General features: G+C 38.4%; 1 protein-coding gene across 4 annotated transcripts in view; it reads right to left on the reverse strand.

The window, feature by feature from the left end:
- Positions 1–999: 999 nt before the first annotated feature.
- The window catches only part of RWDD3 (RWD domain containing 3), a 14,489-nt gene continuing 2,019 nt past the window's right edge, over positions 1,000–13,469 (reverse strand). The window contains exons 2-4 of one of the 4 annotated variants that reach the window (XR_001007272.1): positions 3,503–4,007; positions 1,572–1,687; positions 1,000–1,473 (exon numbers count right to left, since the gene is read on the reverse strand). Coding sequence is in view for 3 of the 4 variants with exons in the window: in XM_011991481.1 (XP_011846871.1) it covers positions 1,359–1,473; positions 1,572–1,687; positions 3,520–4,007 (719 nt within the window). In the remaining variant the exon portion in view is untranslated. The remainder of the gene's footprint in view (positions 1,474–1,571; positions 1,688–3,502; positions 4,008–13,469) is intronic. The other 3 variants (XM_011991482.1, XM_011991481.1, XM_011991483.1) reach the window with 3 other exon arrangements.

A 13,469-nucleotide genomic window follows, 5' to 3' on the forward strand; every position in this document is an offset into this window, starting at 1 on the left:
TTTCTTTTTCGTTATGTTAATTTTCACTGAAACTTCAGTAAATCAAATGAAGGGGTAATAATGAGCAACCCCAAATTTTCAAGCCTATTTTCTCAGTTCTGTGTACCAGAAGGGTAGCTTCTCCTTGTTCTACATGCTTTTGCCATAGAATAATCTAACTACATTTACCAGTTCTCCAAAACACACACACACACACAACACACTAGAATGAGAGTAAATAAACTGAACATCTCCTCATTAAAGAAACCCATAAAATAATCAACAGATAGGTATAATTAAATTACAAAGGTACCTGAAAATAAGACAATCAGACTGAACTGACATCATCACAGAACACTACTGTCAGGAAACACCGCTCAGCATGCCACATTCTCCTCACTTCCCTCCCCCATCAGTTATAATTGTGTAATGATATCACTATACTTCATAGGTGGCAGTGAAAGGGATTCACTTGGCCTTTCTTCCATGACTCAGCCCCTTATTTTAGCAGCCCAGGTGGCTTCATGTGTACAAATATCCTTTCTGAGATATAAATGTCTACTTATATTTTATTACAGATTTTAATATAAGTTTTATGGCTTCTTCTCTCATTAGTTCATGATAAATATATTTTACCATGTTTTGACAGATTTCATAATAAAAATGGTATTTTTATATAATTTCCTCCATCTAGCAAGGCAGGTTCATTCTGTATGAACATTTCTCTTCTTAGAAAACAAGAAGTTCAATTTTTCAAATAAGAATTTTAATTGGAATCAAATCTCTAGTCCTAAGGCTAGCAAGTATCATGCTATTCTAAAACACCCTCAAAAAGCAACTGTAAATCTGGTCCTATAGAACTTTGTATTTAAACTAACAATTTATGTAATTCCATAAAAAAAATTGGTGTTATATTTTTCTTAACATTTATTAAAACATTAGACATAAGCTGAATGGGGGAAAATGGTGATCAAATGCTAAAAATATAAACATAAAAAAATAAACATGAAAACAAATCTCTTTTTAAAAAATCATTTAATTACAAGAAAATTAGCCAGAAAATTACATAGTTCCAAACAAATATTGTCTATAAAAACAAGTGTTCATTTACCGTGTTTTTGAATGTGTCTTTTAAATAATGTCTCATCTACTGAACCTAGTCTTTCCTGGCAAACATTAGAATATACAAGTTTTCTTCATGTTTAATATTTCATAAAACAGAACTGGCTTTTGTTCCTGAAGTTAGAATGATGCCTATCATTTTGCTTCAGAGAAACTAAAATTGCTCCCTGGTGACTATTTCAGTCAACCACTCCCAAAATCCATTGCAAAAACAACAAAAACACTGCTATTTTACTAAAAGATTCCTGTCTTCCATTTCATTTTACCAGCGCAAGTACAAATTCGGAGAAAAGCTTCTTAAGTCCTGCAGTTTCAAATTCCTTTTGTAATTCATCCAACGCTGAATACTCTTTGACTTCAAATGCCAGGAACCTGCATTATACAAGAGAAACTCATGAATATGCCTAGATTTGTCAGAGTATAATTATCGATTCAGTTGCTTTTCCATCTGCAATAGTACTAAATTATACCTTTTGTGTTCTGTCTGTACTTTTGTTTCAAACAGCACACTAATCATTTTCTCTTTGCATTTCTTTCCACTTGAGTCCACATCTACTTTGGAGGTTTTCTGAAGAATCAGGTACTCCTAAATAATAAATCAGTACATTAAATACGTGTCTTACTCTGAATCTTAAAGTCCTAATTGTAAAGGAGCCATAAACCTGTAGGCTTATTTTCATGCTTAAAGAATACCCCTTTTTTAAATCAAGCAGTAAGAATTTTTACATACTTGTTTTTACATACTTGACAGAATAATGTAGTGGTGAATACAGGAGTAAAGAACAATATAATCCAACTCCCCAAGTTTAAATCTGGATTGAACTGCCTACTAGTTCTTACTCTGGGCTGGTTACTTAAATCCTCTGTGGCTCAGTTGCCTTCTCCATAAAATGAGATTAATAGCAGGATCTACCTCATGGGGAAGTTGTACTGATTAAATGAAATAATACATGCAAAGCACTAGAGGAGTACCTGGATATAGCACCATGGCACGCTTGAGAGCACAAGCCACTGTTCTTACTATTACAAATTCAGCAGCTAAATGACATTACCAGGCACACAGCACTTAGCATTCCAAATTGACAGCATCTATAAATACGTACCTATACATCCTCAATCCTAGTATACAATCTTATAAAAATATGAGAAATTTATATAAAATGACATTTTAGAGAGAGCTGAAAAAAGATCTCCTAAAAAAGTATTATTTCTCTACATTAGCAGGGTTCTAGTAAATATAAATAAATACTTGTCAATTAATTGATGTTTCAATCTGAGTAACAACATCTGCAAAATAGCTGTGTTTAGCCTAATATTCCTGAGCTGGCTTAAAGAGAAATCTGAGCCTTTTAGGTAAAGATGAGCAGAAAATTAATTTGTATTTATTTTTTGTCAGCTATTATTTTACCCAAAAGGATCAAACGTTATAGATATACTACAAATCACTTTAAAACAAGAGGTTCCTCAGTCAGCCCCAATCCAAGATATGTATTAAATCTGAATTACTGTTGTATCTATATACTTTATCCCAGCATGAGTCTGGTTAACCAAATGCCAAAGTAGTTTTGTGATAAGAGCCCATCATGAAAAAACTAGGTCATTATTCTACAAATCTTTAAGATTATAAGCTGTTCACACTAAATTTGTCTTAAATAAATTCAAATGTAATTATTCGTGACCTAACGTATCTGAAAGTATAAAACCTATTAAGTGATTTGTAGCTCTTCTAAGATTTAAAATATAAAAAAGTTTTCCTCATCTTGTCCCACCTAAAACAGGTCAGATGAGATTAGAATAAGAACTTGAAAAATCTGAAGAAGATGATGATTTTGAAAGCAATTGCTGAGACAAGTCAGGTGGAAAGCAAAAGTTAGGTAGGAGGTGACAAGTTGACAGCCCTAATGATTCTACTTCTACTAACATGAAATCTCAGTTATAACAGACAAGCTCCTGTTTCCAGGTATTATAGATACCAAATTAAAGTGTCAGAATGTATTTTTAACAGCCAGAAAGTTACAAATCTTGCAGACTATCCACAAATACACACCTTGTTGTGCCCAACTATGGGAAGAAGTATTAATATGCACAAACTTTTAGTGCACATTTATAAAGTTCAAGCTCATAGCTAATTACAGAAACAAACACTCATGTGCCACAGAGCTTTTAAAAAACCTGTCACTTTATTAAGTAACATGATTTTTAAAATGTAATCTTATTCTTCAAGCTTTGCAAGTTTGTACTTGTAATTAGCAGTCAGACATTCTTTAAAAAGAAAAGGAAGATCCATTAAGATGGTAATAATGAAAGCAGAAACATCTTAATAATTAATCTATCCCATTGTTACAAAACACACTTAAAGACACACCATTTTAAGCAGAAAATAGCCAGATTCATACTCAACATTTAACTTTTTGGCACCTTGAGGTTGTTTCTGTCTCCCTGTAGTAAAATCAGTATTATTTTACCCATGAACATCAGTCTTCCTGTCAGCCTTAAATCTGAAGCCCACTTCTCCACAGTTTTGACATATTTAGTCTTTGCTCTCATGTGATCTAAATGCAAAAGAGTTATCCACAATCCATCATCCATGGTCGTGCTTGTTGAAAAAGTACACTTTTCATTGCCACTGCCAGTTTCTGGTTGGTTGAGGATATGCCTAAGATTCTGCTGAATCCAGAGAACCAGCTCATGAACCATAGGCTCTGACATAAGGCTCTCTGCTTGCTCAAGTAATTTCTCTTTCACAGTCACACACTGGGCCCTGGTCAACCGTTCAGAGTTAACTGAGATACCAGGTAGACATGAAGGATAATTGACTGGCAAATGGAACACCAATTCCAGAGGTATATCCGCATCCATAAATCCTTCAGCTTTTGTGTGAATTCTGAACACGGTCCCATCTGTCTCTGAAAGGCATCCAAAAATAAGCATTAGCTGTACATCATTTAATATGAATGGAACACTAGGAAGTTCAAACTTTTGTCTCAAATGTCAATTTATTTTTCATAAGAAAATTTTGAGCTATTTTATGAAGGGACATGTAATACTAGGAAAGCTATGATTCACAAATTATTTCCTTCAACCATACACATGTATTCATGTATTCACACACACCAGCACCCAGGACTTAACTGGCATTTACACTTGCTATCACTCCATTTTTATTAAGTTACCAGAAAGGTTTTTCATCAGATAATTTTTTTTCTAGCCAGACTTAGCTGATAATTCTGAAAATCCCTAATAAACTCATATGCGCTTTCAAAGATACAATACCATGTATATACAAAATCAGTAATTAATTTAAAAATTATACACTAAATCCAACGAAAGTCATTTTATGGGAAGTCCAAGTCAAAGCAAACAATGGAATCCCCTGTGGTTGTAGGGTTGCAGAGAAACTGATGACTGCATGTGACACAGTAACTGCCTGGAATGTTCTCTTCTTATTTCAAATATATTAGTATCAGTGTAACATGAAGGTGGCAAGATGAACTGAAATTGAGTGGACATCAATTCTGCTTCTTCCAGCTCCTAAGAAGGAAGGGGAAAGCATACATAGGATATCATATGAAATCCTCTGCTCTCTTTCAGATTTGCTTGGCTTCACCCTCTGATGTGTTCCACACCACTTCACGCAACTTTTCAAAAAGATGATAAAACGTCAGGCTGAGTAGAACAGAACTGGGTGCAAATAAATCTCTCTGAAGCTAACTTGCCTCTCTCCACCCCTACTTCCCTCTGCATGTGCCTTTGCTTTATTCCTCTGCATGAGAGAAGCAGTCAAATCTTTCCTATTTTCATACCTGGACTGCTGCTCAACAGCCTCAGCAACTGAAACCTGAATGTATCCCCATTTTAAAGAACAGAACATTAAAACTGCTTCCTAGCCTTCTGATTCCACATATATAAAAGTCATTGCTACAGACATTGATTCATACAGGACCAGATACATCTGTTATAGAGTTTTTCTTTCATATACTCTTCAGTACCAGCTGCAAGGAACGACTATTTTAGGACATCATCTGGAAACACAGACAGTTAACCGTTATAAATAGGTGTATTTCATAAGAAAAATTTTCCAAATGTAACTTTGTACATTCCTCCAAAACCCATTATGCTTCTCAAAATCCCTTCTTCTTCTATCTAGTTACTTATCCTTTTTTTTTTTTTTTTTTTTTTTTTTGAGACAGAGTCTCTGTCGCCCAGACTGGAGTGCAGTGGCATGATCTCAGCTCACTGCAACCTCCGCCTCCCAGGGTTCGGGCCATTCTCCTGCCTCAGCCTCCAGAGTAGCTGGGATTACAGGCATGTGCCACCATGCCCAACTAATTTTTGTATTTTTAGTAGAGACAGGATTTTTCCATGTTAGCCAGGATGGTCTCAAACTCCTGACCTCAGGTGATCCGCCCGCCTTGGCCTCCCAAAGTGGTGGGATTATAGGCTTGAGCCACCACACCCAGCCTAAGTACTTATCCTTTTTAAAAAAATACTTTATTGTCAAAGTAGGCTGCCTATGTTAAAAGAGTACATTTCAATATGTAAAACAGACATTACAAACAGAACTGCAGACAACATATGACCATTTAGGCTGAATAAACTTTCTAGTAATCATTTAGAGAGTTGACATTCTCTCTTCAAGGAGGAGGAGAACTTTTAAAGATCTTCAATCATTCATCATTCAACATTCACTGAACACCTACTAAGCTCAAGGCACTGTACTAGTCTCTGAGGGAAAATGACAGGTAAGACACAGATCCCATCATATTGACTCAATCCAGTGTTTCAGAACACGAGAGCGGGGATATATTCCAAGTGATCTTCCTTGACTTCTCTTCTACACCTAAACATTTCTTTATTCATCTTTATTCATAAATATGCATACATATACATGTACATATAATTCATATAAACATAAATGTCTGTGTTGGTAGATAATTCTCCAGGGATCTGGAGTGGGAGTTCAGTCAGGGTGGTGGGAAAAACTGTAGAAGAAAAATTAAAAGATAGTTATAGGAAATAGTCACAAACCTTCTTGGAAGGCCGGGGGCGTTGCATAGCTTCAGTAAAAGATTTGGCTGAAAGCAGCCTAATCCTCTTTACCTTGAGTTGATAGCAAATAACAAGGGAATGTGGGGGAGTTTACCTAAATAACTTGTTTACTCATGTGGTCCTAAGACCAACCTTTGTTTTTCCATGGGTGCATGACTGCTCTCTACTGGGGGCGGGCGAGGGGATGGCAATGTTAATTACCCACTAGTGGTGTTTACTCGTCGCCTTTGTCAATCTGTACTAAATAAATGTGAACTTCGCCGGCTTATTGGGGCCCACACTGCAGATTCAGGAGCAGAACCCCCTTAGCCACACTGACAGGCAAAATATCTGTGTCAGTGTACATCTCTCATTCATCGCTAGGTCAGTGTGTGCAGGTCAGACGGCCACAATCTAGCATTTCTAAATGCCTTCTGAAAAAAGGGCATCAACAGCTTTGTTCAAGGACATGTGTATAACCAACAGCCTTGGAAGCTAGAGTTTCTCCCTCCAGGTCAGGGGGCAGATTTGTTTCCTAAGCAATATAAGGTAACATACTCCTTCAGGACAAAGATTGAGCAGGATCACTAGCAGCCCCCTCATAAGACCAGAGGGTTCCTAAGCTCACTGCCCCTCAGCTATAACAAAGACCCACTGAATGCATAGTATGCACCTCAGCCTACCTCCACATCACACCATTGAACTTGGGGGACAAGGAGAATCAATGTGAACACGAAGCTAATGCTGCCTGCTGTGCAGTAAGCAGTGACTGTCCAAATCCATCTGGGTTCACTGTCTCCTTACTGGCTGAATCCATGGAAGTGTGCTAGTGACCAAGGAACTGCAGTTGTCATTGCTACCTAACAACTGCTGGGCCACTTGATTACACTTTTTTTATTTTTAATCATCTTGCTCTTTTTAACTGTTTTATCTGAGAAAGAAGTGTCTTCCTCCCTTCCACAGGAAACCCTATCACTGGTCTTATGCTTGTTTTTTGTTTTTGTTTGCTTTTTGAGACTGGGTCTCAAACTCTGTCACCCAGGCTAGAGTGTAGTGGGATGATCATGGCTCACTGCAGTGTTGACCTCCTGGGCTCAAACAGTCCTCCCACCTCAGCCTCCTGAGTAGCTGAGATTACAGGCATGTACCATCATGCCTGGCTAATTTTTATTATTATTTTTTGTAGAGATGGGGGCCTTGCTATGTTGCCCAGGCTGGTATTGAACTTCTGGCCTCAAGCAATCCTCCCATATTGGCCTCCCAAAGTGCTAGGATTACAGGTGGTGTGCCACCACACCTGGGCAGTGCTTGTATTTTCTATCCCTCCCTCTAATTATTCCTCTCCTCTACTAAGAAAATATTTATCTTCTTGTATGAAAAAAAAAATTCAGTGCTACTAATTCCCTTAAGCTACTGACCTATCATTCTCTATCCTTTCATCTGCAGTCTTCTTAAAATATAATTCTCTCATCCATTTTGCCACAAGCCACTCTTTTCACAACTACTTGTACCATGGCTTCCGACATACCTTGTCTCTGAAGCTCCTTTCTCAAACGTTACCAATGACCTCCTAATTACCACTGTGCAAGAAAGAGAAAACTCAGCAGGAGTGGGGTGCTCAAATTATGCACATTCCCACGAACAGCCTGTCTTCAGGACTGGCTCCTAAGAGCTGAGCTAAGAGTCCTGGTAACATTCTACCTGTTAATAGTGTGGGTTTTATCAGGAGGTGAAGCTTGTAGTGAGCCGAGATCACGTCACTGCACTCCAGCCTGGGCAACAGAGTGAGACTCCATCTCAAAAAAAAAAAAAAGAGTATGGGTTTCATTTTTTATTTATTCTTTTTTTTTTTTTTTTTTTGTATGCCTGAAGTGTTGAACCACACAGTCTGATTAAAGGATTTAGGCTAAAAATGTGATTTATGGTAAATCTTCTTGCTCTAGAGACTGGAGTCTGAGTAGCTGAAATGAGTCACTTAAGTATTACATGCTGACAAGATTGACCCCAATTAAAATTCTGACAAGGAGGCTCAAATGAGCTGTCCTGGTTGGGAACACATGTCACATGTTGTCACACATGATTGCTAAGAAAATTAAGCATGTCTGTGTGACCCTACTAGAGGAGACACCTGGACACTTGTTCCCAGTTTCTCCTGGACTTCATTCCATGCAACTCTTTCTTTGTTCATTTTAGTCTGTATTCTTACACTGCAGTAAACTCCAACCATGAATATAACAGTTTTTCTGGGTCCTATAAGTGCTTCTGGCAAATCACTGAGTGTGAGGGTGCTTTGGGCACCCCTGACATAGCCACATTCTGTGGCCCTTATCCAGTCCTACCCTTCTATAGCTTCTGAACCTACTGAACCAATCTCAAAATTCTCTTCCCTTACCGCCCAGGCACCACAGTGTCCTGGTTCTTTTTCTACATCCCTGCTCATCGCTGCACTGTTTTTCTACTTTTCCTAAACCCCTAAATGACAGGCATTCTCTAAAGCATAATTCCACAAACAACTTTCTTCCTCCAGTTATCTAGGCTTTTTTTTTTTTTTTTTTTGAGATGGAGTCTCGCTCTGTTGCCCAGGCTGGAGTGCAGTGGTGTGATCTCGGCTCACTGCAACCTCCGCCTCCCAGGTCCAAGCAATTCGCCTGCCTCAGCCTCCCGAGTAGCCAGGATTACATGTGCCCGCCACCACACCTGGCTCATTTTTGTGTTTTTAGTAGAGATGGGGTTTCACCATGTTGGCTAGGCTGGTCTCAAACACCTGACCTCAGGTGATCCGCCCACCTCGGCCTCGGCCTCCCAAAGTGCTGGGATTACAGGTGTGACTCACAACACCTGGCCTAGGCATAAAATCTTAAAGCTGCCTTCCACTTTTTTTTTCCCCTCCTTTCATACTTAGCATTCAACTGCCAAATCCCACAAGTCCTCCAGAATTTCTCTCCCTTCCACCCTCCTAATTCAGGCCTTTCTCTGGCTTCTGCAATAGTGGTCTCCCACACCAAATCATCCCAATACCACTCTCCCAAACTGAAATGAATTACAAATTCCTCCATGCAACGCCTAGGGCCAGCCTACCACTCTGACTTCCTCTCCCCTCACTCTTTGCTTCATTACCCATTTTATACCATGTCCTCAGTCTCAGGTGTTCCATCTCTGCCTCTTGCTCCTACTATCTCCAAGAAGGCCCTTAACTTTCTGTCTACTAAAATTTTGTCCAGTTCCACAGTTCCTCCTTAAGTCCCACCTAATGACTTCCATGGTATTTCAAACTTATTTCATGGTATTTTCATGCCCAGAATTATTGTGGTTAAACTAAATTAACATTTTTCCAGCACTGAAATATCTTGATTTTCTTTCTAAACAGCAACCAAAATGGGGGATACAAAAAAACTTTTAAACTTTACAGTCATATAGCTTTTGGAATTGTGCTAGTAGCTTGTAATCATGGATCTCACAGGTACAGAAATCCCTGGTACCTGTGTTAAATAATGGGCCCAAAGATGTGTACATTCTGTTCCCCAGAAGCTGTGAATATGTTCCCTCACATGGCAAGAGGGTCTCTGCAGACATGATTAAATTAAGGATTTTGATGGGGGGGATTAGCCTGGATTACCCAGGTGAGCCCTGAATGTAATCACAAGGGTCCTTATAAGGAGAAGACAGAGATTTTACTACAGAAGAAGGCAATGTATCCACACTGAAGCAAGATGCTATGCTGCAAACTTTGAAGAATCCCTTTCTGATCAAGACCCTAAGACTACCCATAGTGTTCTCCAACCTGTGCCATATAAACACTCACTGAGTCCTCTCTAGTGCAGGAAACCACATGAAAGAAACACGTTGGTAGTCCAGGGAGAAAGTCTTGAAAAGCTATTGAACCAGCCATGTCAGTCCTTACTAATTTTCATTTTTCTCTGTGTTATTTTCTGGTCCTAGTCAGCAAACAGAATAGCAACGGGTGAAACTCCTGACTTTCACGTTAGAAAACTGTGACCCCCATACTAGTTATATGTTTGGAAGAAAACCGCCTTAGTTCTTTTAGGAACTGGAAAGGATTAGCATTCTTCCTAATTGGTCTTGGTAAATCCCCCTGCCCACCAGCTGCAGAATAAGATTATACAAAATGATACTGTCATCTCTACAAGAAACTGAAAAGCCCAATAACATCCTCCATTCTTCTGGTATTTAATGTGGCAATAAAATTACATACTTTTAAAAACTCATTTTCTCCTGAAAACTCTAGAAGTATGTATTGTACTCTTCCATTTCTCATCTGCTTGACATTGTACAAGCAATTAAACTGGCTCCTTTTTGCCTCAGAATTTTTCATATAACACATGCACTGTAAGTCTGATTTTTTGTTTTCTTTTTTGCCATAATGAAAAAGAAAACAAAGTTGCCCCTATCTGCTTTAAGGTTATTAACAGCTTAGAAACAGTGATTAGCAGAAAAATAATTATGCTCTAAATCTAACACTAATCTCTGCCCCTCCATAGCCCCCCAAAACTTTAGTTAATAAGCTTAATTCACAAACTGATCATTCTCAACAAACATCTATGCCCTAGAAAACTTAAGGCTTGCCCCCAGAAAACTAACATTTCCTAAGTCCAAGGCTATTTTCACGTATTCTAAAGACCCTACCAAAAGATACAGGTCTTGCCCTCTGGTTGAAGTTGATACAAATCGACTACTTGTTTCTAACCAAATCATTCTGTCTTATAGTAAGTATGTCATTTTCATACCTAAAACACAAACTGAAACAGGTTTCAAACCTTATACTTCCTTACAAACATCTGAAAGTATGCTCCTAACCACATTCCAAACAGAAATTCAAACTAGAGAAACTAAACTTTTAGAACTCCGAATTCACACTAATGCTATATTTAAGGTTTCATTATACTTCATAAAATACAACACACGACAGAAACTCTATAAATGCAAATAACAGAAGACACTTTTAAAAAAGGTAAAATTGAAGAGAATGGGTTCTTCAGGATTCACTAAGAGCCCATTAAGAAATCATTTACATACCATATACATCTGACTTTCCCTATATTTGTATTTTTTTCTTTGCAATTGTTATATATCCTCAACATACAACTTTGAAGAAAACCACTAAGAAACCTCCAGCACCCTCTCATACTTGATAAGACAAGACTGTCTCCTCTTGCTCCTGGGCAGCTCCCAGGCAAGCATACACCAGTGCTTGTTATATGCTTCAGTTGGATTTTTACATAAGTTTCAATATAGCTTCAGAAGAAAAAAAAAAAAAACCTAAAAATAAATGAAGCTAAAAGTAGCAATCTCATTGGTTTTACAGAAGTGAGCTCAATACTGACAATCAGCAGAAAACCGAGCTGAGCAGGTTTAGAAGGGTCAATGTGTGACAGTCATGATTTATTTTATAAAAGCGTCCAAACTAATCTGAACATTAGTGTTGATAAAATACAAAAATTCACTCTGCAGCTTCTGTGAAAACATATTACATGATATTGGATTCTCCCATCTTACAACTTTATCTGTGAGATTATTTCCAGAAGCACAACTGCCACATAAAATGAACATTGACTATGGCCACATAATCTGTGTCACTCAATTTCCCCATCAGGAAAATGGCGATACAACACCAATCTCATGCCTATCATAGATCCACACATATATGCACAAACACTCCCCTCTGGGATTGCTATGAACATAAGTTGGCTCACACTCATGTCTTTTCTCTGGGTGCTCATTATCTCTCTCTCTGGACAAGTATTTCCTTGCTTTCCAAGAACTATTTTCCTGATGCAACAGCCCCATCTCTCTATTAAGGAGCATGATGCAGTGCAAAGGCCCATACACCTAGAGCCTGGTGGTTATTTAACCAGTCTAAGTATCAGTTATCTTCTCTGTGAAATAAGACCAATAGTAACTCTCATCAAGTAAGATGTATTTAAAGTATCACATACATGGCAGGTCACCCCATCAAATCTGGCACCTGGACTGACTACAATGCATAGAAAAAAACAGAATATCCCTAATGGGGTCTATCCACAGCCCTCCCTTGTAGATGAGAGTGTAGGGACTTACTTAATTTGCACCCCTAAGAGACGGTTATGCCTCTTACTATGAGCTTACTATAACCATTGTAGAGAGATCAAAAGGCAGATAAAATCCCCTGAAATTCTCAGCATAAAATTAGTCCAGCTAAATGGAATCCAATTATTCAGCTTCTTCAATCTTACGGCCTTAAGAGTTGATCCTTGGGTTAGCAGTCTGAGTCTTGCTGGGTTATCGTGTTACCAGGAATGCAATTCCTCTGCAACATTCTCCTGATTCCAGCAGCAAAAGGGAGAACCCTATTTGGGGGAGGCCAGAAAAGAACTGGTGTTTAGAGTGTTCTGGTATCAGGCGTGTATCCTCCAACCCAAACTGACAGTGATGGTGAGTGGTAGCCAGCAGTCTGCTGCATGTTTACTGTGGTCTGTTAAAGAAGTCCTTACTTTGTAAAAAGATGTTACGAAAACCATGGGGGGGGGGGGGGAAAGGCCTTACCTTACCCTTAATTCCAAGTTGTGAACATCAAACATCCCCGTTTCAATCACTGAATTGTTCTACCTCTCAGCAACAAAATGTCCTAAGTTGTTACACTGAATTCTTTTATAATTCAATTACTTACTAATGCCAGAACACTGAATTAAATTAATTAGGAGGCATGGCTTGAAAGTCATGCTTAATTTAACAGCAGATAAAGGGTCCACAGTGTTCTCAAGATTAAGAAACTGTTTTCTTTCTACGCTTACATTTTTGGGTTTTCTCTGACCCTTCAGCAGTGTTTTATGCTCAGCTGTGTACTAATGACCCAGATCATTACCAGTTCTTTAAGGTGTGATGGGAAATTGCAGGTTCATTTTTCTAGGATAATCCCAACTGAGCCATAATAAAGGAATTTAGGAAAACTGATGATCTCTTCAAATAGCTGCCTCAGGCAGAAGTAATTATCACTAAAGAGAACAGTGGAGACAGAGAGGGAGATGGTGAAGAATTATCCAATCAGAAGAGGGATGACAAGAAAACACTAAAAGTGAGTAAATCCCTTCATATGGATTTTAAACAATTGTTTCAAAAGACGCAAGTCAGGCTGGGCACTAAAAAGAAAGCAACTCCATTACACTAATAGGTGCATAGTGCCTGGAACATAACAGTGCCCCATGAGTGGATGTAAGTGGATGAATGCAAGAAGGAATAAATGGAAGTCAACTCCCTGTCCTTCAGTGAATAACACATCCAATGGATACCATGAAGGATCTTAATCTTAGATGGTTTTCTCACAACATCCAGCCCAATTTTAGACT

This window comes from Mandrillus leucophaeus, unplaced genomic scaffold, assembly GCF_000951045.1.
Source record: "Mandrillus leucophaeus isolate KB7577 unplaced genomic scaffold, Mleu.le_1.0 Scaffold397, whole genome shotgun sequence".
In the NCBI taxonomy this organism is placed as follows: Eukaryota; Metazoa; Chordata; class Mammalia; order Primates; family Cercopithecidae; genus Mandrillus; species Mandrillus leucophaeus.